Here is an 18,821-nt window from a genome sequence, read left to right as displayed (position 1 = left end):
TCCGTGTTTATTGTATCACTTAAAATATGCTTATACGATATAACACAGATAACTGAATCAAAAGACCTATATTTTAATTGAAAATAATATTATTCTGACATTATTCGAAAAATATGACACCTAAATCTGGTAAATTTAAAATAGGAAGGTATCTGCCCAATGAAAGCTTGAAAAAAAGTTTGAAAGCAATCGGTTTTATTATTAACTCTTTTACTATAATTTATAAATCGACAGTCCTAAATTATTGACAATATCAATACCTATTCTATAACATATAATTGATAATCTAGGCATTTTTTTTTTATTATAAAACATGAATATATAGAAGTAAAAACACAACAGACAAACAAACGCCCAGAATTTAACTTGAAAGGCACATTTCTAAGACGATATTCTTTGAAAATAATATTACCTGAATCCAGATTGGCAGTATGTTTGCGTTATTGATTCATTAATAGTACAATAAACTTATTATTCTTAATTTAATGATATAATATGATAGATATTTTTTTTATTTATGTTAATACCTACACGTTTTAATTTTTTCTGCTTGAAACCGGGAAGTCGCTGAAAGATTCAAATATTTTTTTAAATATAAAATCACTCAAATATTGATTGATTTGTAAAATTTATTTAATTCTAACAACGAAAAACTTCCTTCATTAAGATCAGTAGGCATAATAATTCTAAATCTCCATCAATATTATGAAAATTGGGCACATTAGTAGGTACCAGCTGTCAAGTAAATAAGTACCTACCTAGTTTATCAATCAAGCTATTGAAACATTTATATATACTCAGCCGATAAGTTACTTATGTTGTGTCAATTTCATAATATCATGAAATACCGACGTATTTATGCAGAATATTATACACGTTTAAACTTTATTATACTATTTAGTGAAGAAAACGCAGAAAAGTGTAATGATCCGTACCACGGACGAATTAACTCGTCAAAGCATGTATGTCGCGTCAGGCCACGGACGAATATATTCGCGAGTTCTTGTAAACGTCATAACTTCAGAATAAACATTCTGTGTATATTTTCTAAACAATATTTATCATTTTAGTGTGAAAATATTCACGATAAACTCGATAAACATGTTGTGTTGCTGAGTTTTCACAAATATTTATCATTCCGTTCCTATTTCATGTTTTTTTAAGGATTTATTTTATTCCGAAAAAAGCTGGCCTACAAGTTATAACCTAGTAAAAATTGGCTGGCAGTGATAAGGTTTAGTCAGTTAAATGTTTAAAAATGATGTCGGTAAAATATGTAGAATTTATCAAAAATAACAATAGTTTCTTCGATATAAGAAAACTGGTGCACCAAAACCTGCATTAAATATTACAAAAACGTGTGGATTAAAACAGAGTCTTCGACATGATTTTAACGATAAACTATTAAAAAATATTTGTATGTTTCTGATGACATCTGTGGAAAGTATTTTTCAACAAACAGTTCCAGACTTTAATGAGAAGGTTATTGAGGTATTCCCTAAGCAGAAACAACACCAAATTCATTTTTTTTTTAAATAAGGTAAAAAAGTTTTTAGTGCACCCCCAACGAAAGTAATTTTGGTTGTCACCGGCTGCCAATGGCGACTCTACCTTAAGGGTTCGTAGGGCACACTCCCAGAACGAGATCATTTATTTTTGCAGATATTTCATTTTATTTTAATATACCTTCTTAATTATATGATTAAATGGACATAACATTTATTTTATCAATCTAAACCCGTCGCAATTTTATAGAGATATTAATTATTATTATTATAGAAATAGCTAAAGAAACGATTGTAAATTATATTATAACGTAATGATGATTACGCGGTATTAAAATAATTAATTAAATTAAATACGCCCTAACTGAAACTTGGTGAGAAAATACTGTTGACGAGAGAATCGTGATTACTAGTGTCTCACTTTATTTTTATGCAACTCAGTACTAGGCGGTTCAAAAGTGTCTGCAGATATAAACCAATATATTTTTCATTTGCCATAGTGGAAAAATATCCCCTACCCCATTATGATAGTCCTATATCTATGGTTTTTTGGAATGACGCATATGGGGAAATAAAAAATGAAATATAAATTGTACTGATGATGTACTTTCTCACAGAAAGGTTAACGAAACAAAGTTACATGCAGCATTGCCGCGCATTCCGCTCTTGGTTCGGTGCCATCTACGAGGGAAAGCGTGCGTGTATACAACCACTGTTATTTTAAGTCATTTAAGAGGATAAATTAGTATTTAAAAAAAAAACACCACTCATTAGTGTGGTTTTTTAGTAGTATGTTTCATTTTATGTTTTTTAAGAACATTAATTTGCAGAAATCTTTTAAAACATACATCGCATTGATGTGGTTTTTCACCATTATGTATCATTTTATGTTTTTTGAGATTACTTCTATCCAGAAATTTTTTAAAACACACATCGCATTGATGTGGTTTGTCACCATTATGTATCATTTTATGTTTTTTGAGATTACTACTAGCCAGAAAATTTTTGAAACACACATCGCATTGATGTGGTTTTACACCAGTATGAGTCATTTTATGTCTTTTGAGATCACCAATTCGCGAAAAGTTTTTAAAACACACATCACATTGATGTGGTTTCTCACCAGAATGTGTCATTATATGTCTTTTGAGACTACTAATTTTATAAAAGTTTTTATGACATACATCGCATTGATGTTGTTTTTCACGAGTATGGGTCATTTTATGGGTTTCGAGACTACTAATTTGATTAAAGGTTTTGAAACAGACATCGCATTGGAATCTTTTTTCACAAGTACGATTCATTTGATGCCTTTTGAGAACACCGCTTTGCAGAAATCTTTTAAAACACACATCACATTGATGTGGTTTTTCGCCAGTGTGTGTCATTTTATGTGCTTTGAGATTACATATTTCTAGAAATTTTTTTAAACACACATCGCATTGATGTGGTTTTTCACCAGAATGTATCATTTTATGTTTTTTGAGATTACCAGTATCCAGAAAATTTTTGAAACACACATTACATTGATGTGGTTTTTCACCAGTATGTATCATTTTATGTCTTTTGAGATCACCAATTCGCGAAAAGTTTTTCAAGCACACATCGCATTGATGTGGTTTTTTGCCAGTATGTGTCAATTTATGTCTTTTGAGACTAATAATTTCACTAAAGTTTTTATGACATACATCGCATTGATGTTGTCTTTCACCAGTGTGCGTCATGTTATGTCTTTCGAGATCACGAATTTGCACAAAGTTTTTATAGCACACGTCGCATTGATGTGGTTTTTCACCATTATGTATCATTTTATGTTTTTTGAGATTACCAATATCCAGAAAATTTTTGAAACACACATCGCATTGATGTGGTTTTTCACCAGTATGTATCAATTTATGTCTTTTTAGACTACTAATTGCACAGAAGTTTTTATGACATACTTCGCATTGATGTGGTTTTTCACCAGTATGTCCCATTTTATGTGTTTTGAGATGGCTAATTTGATGAAATCTTTCAAAACACACGTCGCATTGATGTGGTTTTTTACCAATCTTGTTCTCTGAATGCTGTTTCGTCATATTTTTGATTTTATTTGTTGCATGTGGTATTTTGTTCTTTACCAAGTTATTGTCAACCGCACCTTTTCTAACGATGTCCAGTGGCTTACTGTGATGTGGTTCTGTGAAACATTGCTGGGTAGAAATCTACAAAAAGAATAATGTTGGCATATTCAGTTCAATGATATTAAAATAAATAAGTTAAAAGATAGGGTTCTCTAATGTTGCATAAATATGTGTTTTGACAACTAATCATTGTAAATAATTGGTGTTTTTTTGGATAAAATAGACTAACGAATAGGTTACCTACTGCGATCCTGCGATCATTTTTTAACATTTATGATTAGTATCAACATGAATACTCTCATTTGATCAATGATACCAAATTATCCAAATTTACTTTTATATCATTTGTCGATTTGCCCATCTTATAATTGCATTCGATTGCAAAATTATGTTCAGCGCAAGGCCTGAACAAAAACGATGCATAAGTGCGAGTGAGAAAGTATTCGGCACTCGTATAATCTCTGCGACACGCGCTAGAGTAAGATAAAAGGGTTACAGATTTGTAGAAGATTTTGTTGTCGGCGTAGCCGCCAAATCTTAGTTTTTTGCTTAATTAGGCGTCGATAACCTGCGAGCGCGTGCTGCTAAAATTTATATTTTTTGTGTTAAACATAAAATCAGTTGTAAATATTTTTAGATAATTAAGCAGAAAAGATGGTTCTGTGTGATGTATTAAAACGTGGTAGCCGTAGTGATAAGCAAGAAGATGGTATTACGTTTCATAGGTAAGTTGATACATATTCGTGATAATTTATTCGTATATTATTATATATTTTAATATATAATAATATATACAAGTATATTTTAATATATACAAGTGACTGTTTCTTTAAAAAAAACTTAAATTATGGATATTTTTACTAATGGTTGTATTTTGACCGCTTAAAATTACTATATAAAGTTAAAAAAAAGAAAATTATATTTTAATTATTAGCGTCTAGTGCGAGCACTTTGGGCGTGCACTAGCGAAATGGTCTATGGTCTCGAACATTTGTATACGAATGCGTTTGCTCGCCCACGAACCAAACGCACGGCACGCAGCCTCATTTAGCAATGCAATGGATGGCGTCTAGATGTATCTATAGTCTAAGGTTCAGCGGATGAGGCTTATTTCCGGCTTAACGGTTTGTCAATAAGGAAAATCGTCGCATTTGAAGTGAGACCATTCCAGTAGAAGCCTTAGAGTCTTCATCGCATGCATATCATGACAAAATGCACAATTCAGTTTGGTTTACACGCTTGTGGCATCATCGGAATACATTTCTTCAAAAATATGGCCGGAGCTCGCGGTACGGTAAATGGGTATCGTTCTTCTTCTTCCACGGCGCTACATCCCGGGCTGGGATTTGGCCTCCTCCACAACCGCTCTCCATTCACTCCGGTCCCTCGCCACACTTCTCCAGTTACCGGGTCTTTCTATATGAAGCCAGTCCACATCTACGGCGTCAGCCCATCTCCTTCTTGGACGGCCTCTGGGTCTCTTCCGTTGGGGTAGCCACTTCGTCATGATCCTTGGCGCTCTAACTTCAGGCATTCTCTCCACATGTCCCGCCCATCGTAGTCTTTGGGACTTACAGAATCTTATGATTGTTTGCTGTCCAATCAGCTCTTCCAACTCGTGGCTCAGTTTTATTCTGTAGTTCCCATTTTCCAACGTGGGTCCAATGGGAAAACAGCTAATTTGTTTTCCTCGTTTTGAGTTAAGCACCAAGTCTCACAGCTATAATAGGTATCGTTACCAAACCAAAATCGATGATATTTTTGTTGAAATTATGAATGACATTCATTTGGTGATTCAGTTATTTGGTTTAAACAGGATGACACTATGTGCCACACGATAATTTGGCGACAAGTTAAGTTAGAGAAATGGACCAATCAATTATTCGCCTCCAAAGTTGTCCGATTTGACATTTCTGTCAATCATAAGACAATCCGGCCGGCGGTGTCAAAAAATGCCCCTAAATGGACGCTTAGAATTTGCTTTGTTGAGAACAGTTGCGGTGGCCTTATCTCTAAGATGATTTTAGAGTGGTAATATCGATCTTTCGAATAAACAAAATAATTAAAACGTGTATAAATTTTACAGTTTAAAATTCTATATAGCGTCATAAACAACCATTATAATTTAACATACGCACCTGATCTAATGGCATATATTGTGGATATGAGCAGCCAGGTTGGGGATTGTCATAATTGATTTGGCAAATTGCGTCGTCAACAAATTCTTCTTTGATGGCGATTCCCTCATTATCGTTCTCATACTTTATATCGGACAGAACGTATTCACTCATCTGAAAATAATATCATTATTAATAAAATATTACAGTATCACCAGACTATAGTCAAGTGATTTTAAACGAGACATTCCGGCCCAATAAACTGTCACGAGTCATGAGATGGCGGTGGTTTAACATATCACATAGCGTGTTGTTGTCTGCCTCTGTAAACATGTAGGTAGGTACTTAATTACCTTACCGCTGGCAGGGCCACAAAATACTGGTTTTCAGCCGGCATTTTCGTGACGATTTTATGACGTCACAACTATTTTGGTCTGATCTTTGAAGTCAATTCCTACACAGAAATGTGAACGTCTACCTCATGACGAAGCTAAAAGAAATATGTAATGAGTCCCATAGTTCAGTCTGATTAGCTCACAGCTACTCCTAGTAAACTATGGATGATTTTTCAGATTGACCAAATGGTCGTTATAAGTAAAATGTGAGTACATAAGGTCGAGAGTATAAGTTTAAATAAGTAATTCTATGTAAACAATTTATACGTTATCATTATTATCTAAATGTTGTAAATTGAAGTAAACTTATAACCATAAACTTTTTGCATTATATAAAAGTATTCTGTTATGACGCGATGTTTTGAAATCGTGTGAAAATATGAGAGCTCGAGGCGCCATGAGCTAGAGGGAGAGACCTCCTAAATAAATAAGTTCATGTGAGTAAGCGAGACACTCATCGGACGAGATTTGACTGTGAAAAATTTATATCTCGCTTGTATGGAATACTTTCTTGAATAAAATAATGATTTCTTATACTATTGTAATAAAATTAATTAATCAGATATTGTAAGGAACGGCTACGTGTATCTAATGTAAATGATAAATTTATATTTCAGTACGTACGTATTTAGTACATACTGATACCAAATAATATTTATTATATTATCATAATGCCTAAAGCCCCCATCAAAAATCCTCCAATCGACAGAGTTGGGAATGTAATGATATTATTGTAATTGTAAATGAATCAAGGCTAGACCATGATGCACAGCGAAACAAACAAAAATAAAGTTATCGTTATCTGTTTCTGGGCGGACGAAGGGTCGAAAGTAGGTAGTACAGTCAGTCGGTAACCTACCCTTGGAACTTAAACGTCGCCTCTAAATACAATAAATTGCCACCTTTCGCGCCAAAGCGTGCGTTTATAATATAATGTTGCTAATAATTAATTGTTACTTGTCAAGCGAAATACACTGACGTAATACCTAATGTCCCTGAATCGGTGTTTTTAATAAGTGGAAAGTGTAAATCAACACTCTACGTAAACCCATACCCGTCAATAATGAGACACCATTATTTTATACATTTAATTTAATTTAATAAAAATCATGTCGGCTAAGTCTCACAGACCGTCTCCAAATTGTGAAAAAGTACGTTAAAACAGGTAAACTTCAGAGCTCGTAATTTCACACTTATGCGTCAATTACATTGAGCTACTTTACGAGCTGCTTGTTGGCGAATTTACAAACTGCCTGTAAAGTCGCCTAGTGTCATCATCGAACAAGTTAACAAGCAGATTGTAAACACTCTACCGAGAAAAGTTGAAAGCCGGTCAGCTTTACACGCTACACGCCAGCGTTTGGGCTTACTGCGTCTGCGCAGTAGAGCGTAGTAGCAACCTCCCGGTAAAAAAACGAACTACGTTTTGTCAAAATAGTCGCTGGCTTGTGGCTTCTCAGCGAATGGAAAGTTTTGTGTGTCATCATCACAATCGCAGTAGCTGAATCGCCCGCTTTTAAATTCGCCAACATACAGCTCGTAAAGTAGCTCAATGTAATTGACGCTTTACCGTGTGAATATCACTCAGGTGTTAATTCTTGTCGATGACTTATTCCTACTTGTAAACATATCTATATGAACCAAACGTGGAAATATCGGGTATAAAAAGCCACGTAAAATTAAACTTCGGATCATTCTAGCGTCGACTATAAGCACGCGCAGTCATAGGATTCATAATATTCTATACATATTAGAGGTATGCACCTTTTTTCAATCAATAAACTTTCTTTTTATATTAGTATAATGCCGATAGATTTTCGAGTCGAAAAATATTTACCTAAATTATGTTAAAACTACTAGTAATACTTTTGCGGTGATTTTGAAATTCGCCATACCTGTAGATACCTAAGGAGCACTTGTTTTCAACTTAGTTAAATGTTGCTAATTTACCGGAAAAATGGAAAATGAACCGCTTTTCCGTGATTGGCCCAAGAATTTTGCTCCTGGTCTGGTGGAAGGGGAATGAAGCAACCTCATTGGTTTATCTTCCGAGCGCAAAAGCGTCATGTAAAGTCATGTACGCGTATTTCCCGCATTTTCCTAAATTTTAAACTATCGTAATATATATCGCGCGATACATCAGTGAAACGGCAAATAATTTTCAACTATAGACGCGACGAAATTTTGGACTCGCTCACTACTCGCTGGCATTCTAAAAGAGAACGTCTAGCTGGGCACATGTCAATTTGTTTCGTGATGGCGACGGGTGTATTAATTATTTAATCGTGTAAAGATGACTAAAAACGTTACCCATTTACTTTAAAAAGAAAACATGTCAATGAATATATTATTATTATTACTAATAGAACAGTTTAAAGTGCCCACCACCACCCGTCATATATGCACAACCGTGGATATGCACGGCCGCTTTCTATGCGCTTTAAACGTGTCTGAAAGAAGTGATTTTAAGTGCTCATTCCGTCCAACCATGCACCGTAGTGCTTAAAGAAGAAAATTAAGAAAGAAAATATAAACAGATCGTTAAATGGATAAATGTTGGATTTATATTACAAATTATACTTCGTTTGGCAAGCGTCATTTGCACCCACGACCCGCAATCCGCGTATCGCCTAGCCACGATCTTTCTAGACCGTGCCTTAAACGTAAACATGACCCTCATCCGCCTGGAGTATTTTGTAATTAGATTCATTAACGAATTCGCTAGATAACCAGTAAAATCCTAAGAGAAGGGAAAGGGCGTCAATCCCTCTGACATCATTCGTCTCGGGAAATAACCGCCGATTGGCTATATAAACTGGACTTTTTCCATACAAATTAATATTCTTCGATTCGAGCTCAGTGCTCTACTCCGCGATCGTTTCTGCGAAAATTGCAGACGTTCCGTATTTGAAAATCTATCGGGAAAAGATTTTGTCGCGGGTAGTACGAACGTATACGTTACCGCGAAGTACGTCATCGATATATGACGGCACTAAAGGTACAATTAGAAAGAGACAACGGCTCCCAACCTTTTATAGGAAGTGCCTCATTAGTGCAATAATCACGTAGCCGTACAAATAAAATAAAAAAATATAAAAATAAACATAACTTAAATATAAGGAGTAATATTAAGTGAAATAAAAAGGCTTTTATGTAAATAAATACTTCCGAATTAACTGTGAATAAAATATTCGTGAATAAGTTTACCGAATAAAATTAATTTTATTTTAATTATAAAATTCAAATAAATATTTAAACTATAATTAAATGGACCTTTAGGCCGGGAATATACGGGCAACTTCGTGTTGCTGCTGCCGGCAGTGGCAACTCGGAGAACCCCAATTTTTCATACAAAACTCATAATGGACGCACACACAGCAACTCACTGCTGTCGATCTCGGCAGCTGCAGTCAACACGCTGCCCGGAACCGACGAGTTGCGGCAGTTAATTTGTCGCCGGCGCTGGCTGCCCAGTATAGCAACTCAGCCCTTCCTACCTCTCTCACGGCCTGGCGCCTAGTCATGCGCACCGTCATTCCAGTACGAGTTTTTGCCAAATATGGACGACAATAATTTTGACACGGACGCTTTTATAAGTGACATAAAAAAACAATGAGTGCATTTGGAATCTAAAATGTGATTTATTTGTAAAATGTGCCGTAATTGCATAAATAGAGTATGAAATTCACCATGTTCAGCCCTTTGAGACATGATAGGATGTATCCAAAATCTGCGAATTTTTCTACGTCTTCTTTTACGTACTAAAATCTCAAGGAACAACACTTTCATAAACAACACAGCTTCTCCTTCAACTTTCATTTTGGATATGAGTCGACATTCGTTTGTAAACTCCAGCTCCCGCTGACACATTCGCTGCCAAGCACAGCAACATGAGTTGCCTTCGACGGCAGCTCGTTTGCCGCCGATCACAGCAGCAGCAACACGAAGTTGCCCGTATATTCCCGGCCTATTTAAGGGCGGACGTGCTCAGCGTGGGTCAAAATGGAGCTTTTTTCTATTTTCAAAGGACATTCCTTAAACGTTGTAGATAATCTATTTATATAATTTTGAAGCCTTATTATCCTTTATATATCTTTTAAACACGCGCGTTAACATCATTATACTCCCTACTTCAATTATAGTTTGTTAATTTATGGCTACGGCCGTATGTTGTAGCTTAACCACTGGGGAATGCCAAAAGAAATGGCGTATTTCAAAAAAACACTACCTTATTCTTAGGTCAATAATTATTATAAAGCAATCATTATTCGTAGGATATTTATCACACTTGAATGGTCACAGACATAGCTTATAATTAGTATCTTTAGAATTATCTTCAAATGTGTTAATCTTGCCCATTTTTTGAATACTAAAATGCCTAATTCTTGTGAAATTTGGGATCACAAAGATTATGAAATATTTTATCGTAAATATTTCACTATAATAATGTCGACATAAATTATACTGATGGTTTTATAAATGCGTTTAAAAATTAATAAATGTAAAAAATCTTAACACCACTGCACATTTATGTACTGAAATATGACTATATTCTAAAACATTAGAGCGAGAGGTTTAAAAGAATACTATTTCATGTAATAAAAATGCGTTATGCAGTCATCAATGTTTGAAATAAATATAAAGGATAATAAGGCTTCAAAATTATATAAATAGATTATCTACAACGTTTAAGGAATGTCCAGGATCATGCTTTGAAAATAGAACAAAAGCTCCATTTTGACTTACGCTGAGCATGTACCCCCTTAACACAGATCCATAATCCTAATTAATCAGTAACACAATATACGTGTGTACAGTGACATTGAATTCGAATCCTGACGTTTCACGTATTGACCGTGAATTTATTTTAAAATAAAAAAATAATAATTTACCTACTAAATTCTGACGTCATCCTAACATCGGGTGGCGTCTTCAAGCTATTATAACGTAGTGTTACTATGGTGCGTTCAAAGATGTCATTAAGAACTCTTACTTTGACCACCCTCTCCGCCCCTTCGCTAAGCTTGCCTAAAGCAGGGGTTCTCAACCTGGTTTAGGGACAGGGCCGGTTGGGAATTTTAACGCCCTTGTACTTTACCAGGACCGGGGTGTCTCGGGTCACCGCCTTACCATTTTATGTTGAATAATTAAATATCTGATTATTTTTTACACTATTTGCACACATTGGTATAAGATTTACCAGTATAAATTGTGCGCTGAGTGAGAGCGCCATATGCTTATTAGAGTCTAATAGACATATCATTCAATACTTTGTATACTGCGATGGACTTGGTTCTAAATTACAACACCAGACGAATTATGATGGTATATTTCGATTATATTTAATAACATAAATTTTCATAGTTTGCGTTTGACAGGTCGAATACAAACTACTTATATTCATACATTTATCGCAATAATTATGTTCATGGTTTTTTAATATGTGTAAAAAAAATGATGGCGAATTGAGTTTGACAATACTAATAAACTGCTTGCTGTCATGATCATCAAAAGTGATCAATAGTTATTATATATCAGATATCAATTAATAGTTATTCGCAGTATTAATAAAACTTGTCTTTCCCGTATTACCAGAATACTCGCAATACTTAAATTCGAAAGAAACAATCAAACAGCCTTTCAATATCAAAGTCTTCAATCGTTGAAGAAAATAATACTTACTCAACTGTCAATAGCTAAGTCCACATTTAGTCACTTCAGCACCGACTTCCTCTTCAACTTTTAAATTCTGGTTTTACACCGAGAAGTTTTGTGCATGCGCAGAGGAGATGAATCCGTTTTACTGTCTACATTCGTTCATCACAGCTTTCACTTCGTTAAGTCATAGATAATACACCCGCCTTCACAAATTCATACACCGCCTTCCTGCTAATAATATGTTGGCATAATCAGCTCTCGAAATGGAAAATTTTACGAACCGGAGCGCTCAATGATTTTACGAAAATATTAACATAGTTATCTAAATTTGAGTACCTATTTTATAAAAATAAATGTTAGGTTTTTTGTTTTATGGCCGATCTATATGACGGTCAAATTATTTTCCTACGAGATTTTATTAATCGGAACGGCGCTCCGGTGTGTTCCGGTCCATTTCGAGTCCTGGGCATAATTGCACTTCAGTTTGTTCGTATGGTGTTGATGTGTTATATCCCATAATGCGCAATGTGCCATATACTCAATAAAATTCATTGTCATCATTTCTGTCGACATTTTACAAAAAAATCGTAATATTTCAATACTAATATGCATCCAATATGTTCAACTATTCTGCCAATAGACTCAAATAAAAATATTTATTGACAAGCAACTGCACGAACAATCCGAATCTTACCGAAGAAATACGAAGCTGCTGGGGTGTCGAACAGAAATCCAAGCCGGTCGGATAGCAGTGCGCTAGTACTTTCATCACAAAATGGCGGCCATTTTCAAACCGATTTGAGGGCCGACGACGCATGCCCTGTGTTCAATTCGTGACACGTACGGAAAAGTCCCGGGTGTAGACTTGGCTAATGGTCAATTGGTACGAGGCACTGTGTCACCCAATAACATGTTATTTTACTAAGGAATTTTTATATCAGCATGTGTAAGAGCGGAATGCAGAAACATTTGTCATAACTAAAATTTCCTTAGCAGAAAACACTATGCAGAAACATTGTCCTTAGTTAAGATCATTTCTATTGAAAATAATACCACATTTAAAAATTCTCTTTCCCATAGTTTAGGTTAATTATTTTATAATTGTTAAACGATGACAAAAATATGACAATTGCATTTTATAAATGCAATAACCATAAATATATATTAATATTTAATTATACTACTCTTATGTTTCCGTTATAAGTCATTATACGTGATTCCACAGGCACCGTAAGATATTTTTTTATTACGGTAACACTAGCGTCAAGTGTCATTCTATCACCTGGCATCTTATATTTCTGCGGGCTGGCGTATAAAAGTAAAATAATATTTTGCAAGTACATGCCAAACGAATTTACACTGTCAATATCCATATTGAGATACATTGTTAAATGAATTTGAGTGTATGGACTGTTCTATAGACATGCGAATTTATTATGACAGCAGCTGTCAGTGGTAAATGGTAATACAGAAGGGGGCGTGTTCATAACAAAAGTAGTCTATGGTTAAGGATTCCTTAACTCTATACTCAGGATTGTCTATAGTTAAGTCATGCTTTTCGGCGACTTATCCTTAGGATCGAAATCTTAGATTGTGCATGCCGCTCTTGTGTGTAAATAGTAAAGTACACAATTATTTATCTTTGCAATACTGATTTCGTTAATTTGAAGGAAAAGCGACTGTGTCAACCATTTTTTGCACGACACCAGAAAATTGGTATACAATAATTGTTAATTTTGAAGAATATTCGTGCCAATTTTCGTTTAGAAATTGACCTAGAGTTTGCCAACAAAATTATGAATACCAACGCCAAAACAATTAAGAAATCTACTCACCTCTTTTAAGTGAATGCTACTGCCCTTGTCCTCGACGTTTTCCTCTTTGACTGACACATCAAATCGGCTCTCGCTCTTGATGTCATTTATGTGAATCCATTGATATGCGACGTCGCTGAGTTTTTCCGCCGGTTCGTCAGGCAATATTTCATCGTTTGGTTCGGTTTTTACTTCCATTTTATGCGATAATTAACATAAAAATCTGTCAACACCTCCACAACGAAGCCGTATTACTTACTGGTCTAATGACAGCTATGTAGTGACAGATGACAAGTGTTGCCATTTTTGTAACATGCGTTCCATGAAAATTGAAGATTTTGGGAAAAAATAATAATACCTACTACCTACGCGTTAAGCCTCCCCCACACCAAAGCGAATATTCGCGGCGAATATTCGCAGCGAATTATTCGCGGCGAATATTCGCAGCGAATTATTCGCCAATCAAGCTCGTATTGGCTTACGGGACAGAGCACGCTTGCGCGACCGCCTTGCGTCTTGAGTGCGAATTTGCAGCGAATATTCGCTGCGATTTTCGGGAACTCTGTTGACAGCGAATTTATTCGCGGCGGACAATTTCGCCAAGGGAATTAGTAAAATCAAAATGGCGAAGACATTGAGCAGCTGATCGAGTTGGTCCGGAAATATCCAATCCTTTATGATTTCTCTGACAGTGACTACAAAACATAAGAAAGAAAGATAAGATATGGGATGAAATTGGCAGGGAAATTGTTGAAAATGGTATGAAGGTCGTCATAATAATATTATGTAGTGTGACACCCCCTTATGGTGCCCATTTGGGGATGTCTTTGTGTATTTTGAGAGGCCCGAATCGGTATCAAAGCCAACAAATAATAACGGCTGATTGCGAAAATAATTAAATAATGTATAATACCACTAATAAATAATATCTGACCGGCAACATTGTCCAAAAAAAACACGTATGGCAACGTCGCATTGTGCACAGCTCGCGAGTCCAACGGTTTTTTTATTTTGGCGGGGAGATCGCGACAAGCAGCAAAATCGCGAACGCGTACATTTTGCGCTCCGTAGGATTAAATGATAAAAAATGTAACCATGTAGCTAATATAAAGTAAATAAACTCGTCGTCTTCCATCATAATTCCGGTGTCCTTAATTATCCACCTTCATCCCAAATACAGACGATAAAAAAGAAACCAAAACACAAAGTGACAGTTGAGAATTTTCACACACGCCAAAATGGAGGGGAGTGATAAGTGGCGCCCAACGTGGGGCTACGCTTCTTGATTTTGATCGTCTGGAATCAAGAAGCAGGTGGAATTTCTTTCACCCGGACACACAACCCTGAGATCCAAACACCGGAATAGGAAACGGCGAGGAAGAAACATCCAGAGGCTTGCCTCTGGTGGCGCTCAACAAAGTATAATAATAAGCAGTAGAAAGAGGATGCTGCCAAAGCCAAGCCAGTGAAGAAAAGAGCAGAAACACCCGGATTGCGAAGTCATGGCTCCCGATGTACTCCCGACCAACTGCATCCGCCAGCGAACTTGGCCCACGGACGAGTGTATCGGGCAAGACCCTGGCTCCAACGAGGGAAAACGGCATCAAATGCCCTGCATCATCAGCCGCTTGAGCCCTCTTCGTCAACAGCAGCGTGTCTGTGAGCCTTGCAATCAGCCCTGGCCCAGATGCACCATGATGAAGAGAGCTACAAAGCGGCCTTCTTCAGCTGAGCAAAGCAGCCTCCATCAGCGGATAGCAGCCAAGCAGCATCCTCAGCCATTAGCATCATAGATTAGTTAGTTTTAAGTGTTTTGTGTTTGGAAGCGATGTATAATAAGTTATTTCAGTGCTCGAAGTGGAAAATTTTACAACCCGGAGCGGTTGTATGAGGCAGAATGGCATTCCGGTCCATTTCGGGCCCTGATATATTTTTAAAATTATTTTTATAAACTCTAAAGCCATTTTAAGTATAAAATTAAGTTTTCGCATATTATATTAGTATAATATCAGTGCAGTGCGTGTAATTCGATAGCCGCGGCAGGGCAAGCGAGCAAAAAAAAGGGGGTCGAGTAATGCGCCGGTATGCATTTTCGTGAGGGATCGACTGATTTTCGGACGGTCGCTGTTGGGAAGGCTGGGTGCGACGTCCTCTCTCAGCATCCGCCCGTACGGTAGACATGGGGAGCCGCGAACCACTACGCCCACAAAGCGGCGTAGTGCTGCATCCGAAACTCTCCGGTTGCCGACGGTCCGAGGGTGTTGAGAGGGCTGGGCGCGACGCCCTCCTGTCTCAGCAGCTTTACGGTAGGCCTGGGAACCGCGAACCACTATGCTACAGTGCTGCATCCGAGTCTCTCCAGCCGCCGACGTACCGGGAGGGCTTCGATCCTACAACGTCTAGAGACGCAACCACCCCTTATCAAGCCGCCGCACTGTCCAGTTACACGCGCTATCGTAATCAGCCCTTAGTTGGCCCGATCCCCATTCGGGCCTTTCCAGAGAGGTGCGCTTGTGACACCCCCTTATGGTGCCCATTTGGGGATGTCTTTGTGTATTTTGAGAGGCCCGAATCGGTATCAAAGCCAACAAATAATAACGGCTGATTGCGAAAATAATTAAATAATGTATAATACCACTAATAAATAATATCTGACCGGCAACATTGTCCAAAAAAAACACGTATGGCAACGTCGCATTGTGCACAGCTCGCGAGTCCAACGGTTTTTTATTTTGGCGGGGAGATCGCGACAAGCAGCAAAATCGCGAACGCGTACATTTTGCGCTCCGTAGGATTAAATGATAAAAAATGTAACCATGTAGCTAATATAAAGTAAATAAACTCGTCGTCTTCCATCATAATTCCGGTGTCCTTAATTATCCACCTTCATCCCAAATACAGACGATAAAAAAGAAACCAAAACACAAAGTGACAGTTGAGAATTTTCACACACGCCAAAATGGAGGGGAGTGATAGTAGGTATCTTTGTCTAACCAAAGTATGTAAAGTTTTTTGACAGGATGAATACGCTATTATAAATAAATAACTTTAATCTAAGGTCCCGATATTTAAAAAATACATATTATTAATTTGCGTCATGCACAGCCTTTAATAACAGAAACTTTATAACCTTGATTGTTAGTGCACTGACAGTTCTAACTTATTGCGATCGTTTGACGTTTTGGTTTCGACTTTCGAGCAGTCATATCAATAATGTTATAATTAGGTAAGTATCATTTACAATACCTACTTCAATCATATTCGGTATCGGTCACGTAAATACCCATTTTATATTCGTTGATAATATTTTTTTAGGTTAGATAGGTAGTCTTTAAGATTATTTTTTTGCATCTAACATTATGCAGCATAGCATTTCTATTGTAGCTAAAGATATAATATACATATAGGTAGATAAGTAGGTACTCCATGTCGTCATTGCGGTATTTTGTAAGGTTTTAGACCAAAAACCTTACATACTACTTACTATCGGGTTATTTACAGTAGGACATACCTAGGTTGTGTTTGTTTTTTGATCTCAAGAGACCTCAATCACAAAAACGATAGTATGTACCTATATACCTACTAGGTATATATTTCCTTCATTATGTATAGGTATATTGAGCTAATAAACTGGTTTTGCCCAGTGCCGACCGCGAACCAAGATAATATCTACATGTTCCATGTACCTACCTAACATAACCAATGTTTTCTGTTTCACATTAATTTGTATACCTACAAACATTTTAAACTTAATTGAGATGTTCTTAAACTTCTGTTCATGTAATATTATGTAGGTAGGTATATCTTGGTCTGCATTAGGCAATAAGATTAATAATTTTATGTGCATGTAAATATAAAGGTCAGGTACCTCCTCTAAGTACATAATATTATATTATCATCATGGATACCTACCTGAATGATGTTGGAGATATACTAATGCTTTGTGATGAATTTAATTTTAGCAAAGATCTTCAACCTTTCAACGTAGGTACAAAGCACCAGAAGAAATTAAAAATGAAACCCCCGGCATTAACAGGAATAAAATAATATTTCATCATAAACATCAGTCGGGGTCATTCCACTGCTAGATGAAAGCCTCTTCTAGCTCCTTCTACTATTTTCGGTCTCTAGTTCTTCACTGCTACATACTTTTATTGTACTTCACGTGAACAAAGAGATCAACTAAGTGAAGTGTCAATCAACAAAAGTGGCATTTGTGCACAATGTTAATGAATTTTCCAAAACATTAAGTGTGATAATATAATATACAAGGATGAATAAGGCGTGGGCGAGGGCCAAGGTCCATTTTATGATTCCTCTATTGATGTACCTATTTTTATTAAGAAAAATGTTTGCCGTAGAATGGGGTGAATACTGAATAGACCCTTTTTAAAATTTCTATTTTTCTGCTACACATTATTCGGACAAATATGAATGACTTAAAACCTGTTTCTATGGACATAATCATACTCTAAAATATTTTTCAACTACCATTTATTATCAAACAGCCAATTTTGTGTGATGTCTCTTTCTATCCAGCGTTGGGGTGATTATAGACATGGCGGGTGGATAGAATCGAATAATGGTAATTTCCTAATGTTAAAAATGTAATTAAGTACCTACTGTACATTACAAATTTATGTAGGTACATTTAAGTATGTAAATCAAAATCAAAAATATAAATTTAAATGTTATACAACACAGTATCATGTAAGTATTTAAAAAAACATATACTTACATAAACATCTATTTATCCAAGAATTATTTGATACTTGAATCTGTATTTTATATACCATATTCGATGGATGTATGTGGTGTATTTTGTAAAATATTTGGTACGTATTTATTATTTAACTAAGCGTATTTAATTTGCTACGTGACCTGTAGCTCTTTTATAATCACAAATTATTGTTGAATGTTCCGAAAATGAATTTATGTGCCGAAACAGCTGTCAAGGTAAATGACTCAGTTAAAGTAGAATTAACAAAAATAACTATATTTCAAAACCATTATAATCCATCTACCATATAAACACCATTTCAAGTAATAAAGAAATAAAAAGTCACCTAATTAAATAATATTATACTAGAAAAAATATACTATCTATATACCCACTTAATTTTCATTTAAAGTTGTAAAACGCCCGGTTACTAAATAGAGGAAGGACAGAGTCTTCTGGCACGACCGAATCACATTGGAACGGTGTTAT

At 36.0% G+C, this 18,821-nt stretch overlaps 1 protein-coding gene across 1 annotated transcript; it reads right to left on the bottom strand.

Annotated features, from left to right (window-relative positions):
- Window positions 1–2,098: 2,098 nt before the first annotated feature.
- LOC147076799 (uncharacterized) lies at window positions 2,099–13,889 on the bottom strand. Its single transcript, XM_085940469.1, has 3 exons — window positions 13,634–13,889; window positions 5,767–5,919; window positions 2,099–3,709 (listed from the first exon to the last, which is right to left on the bottom strand). The coding sequence occupies exons 1-3, from the start codon at window positions 13,808–13,810 to the stop codon at window positions 2,276–2,278; spliced, it is 1,764 nt and encodes a 587-aa protein (XP_085796595.1). The 5' UTR covers window positions 13,811–13,889; the 3' UTR covers window positions 2,099–2,275.
- Window positions 13,890–18,821: the final 4,932 nt, after the last annotated feature.

This window comes from Rhyacophila brunnea, unplaced genomic scaffold (assembly GCF_057557595.1).
Source record: "Rhyacophila brunnea isolate RB1 unplaced genomic scaffold, BYU_Rbru_1.0 scaffold_13, whole genome shotgun sequence".
Classification (NCBI taxonomy): Eukaryota; Metazoa; Arthropoda; class Insecta; order Trichoptera; family Rhyacophilidae; genus Rhyacophila; species Rhyacophila brunnea.
This window is presented reverse-complemented; position numbering and strand designations above follow the sequence as displayed.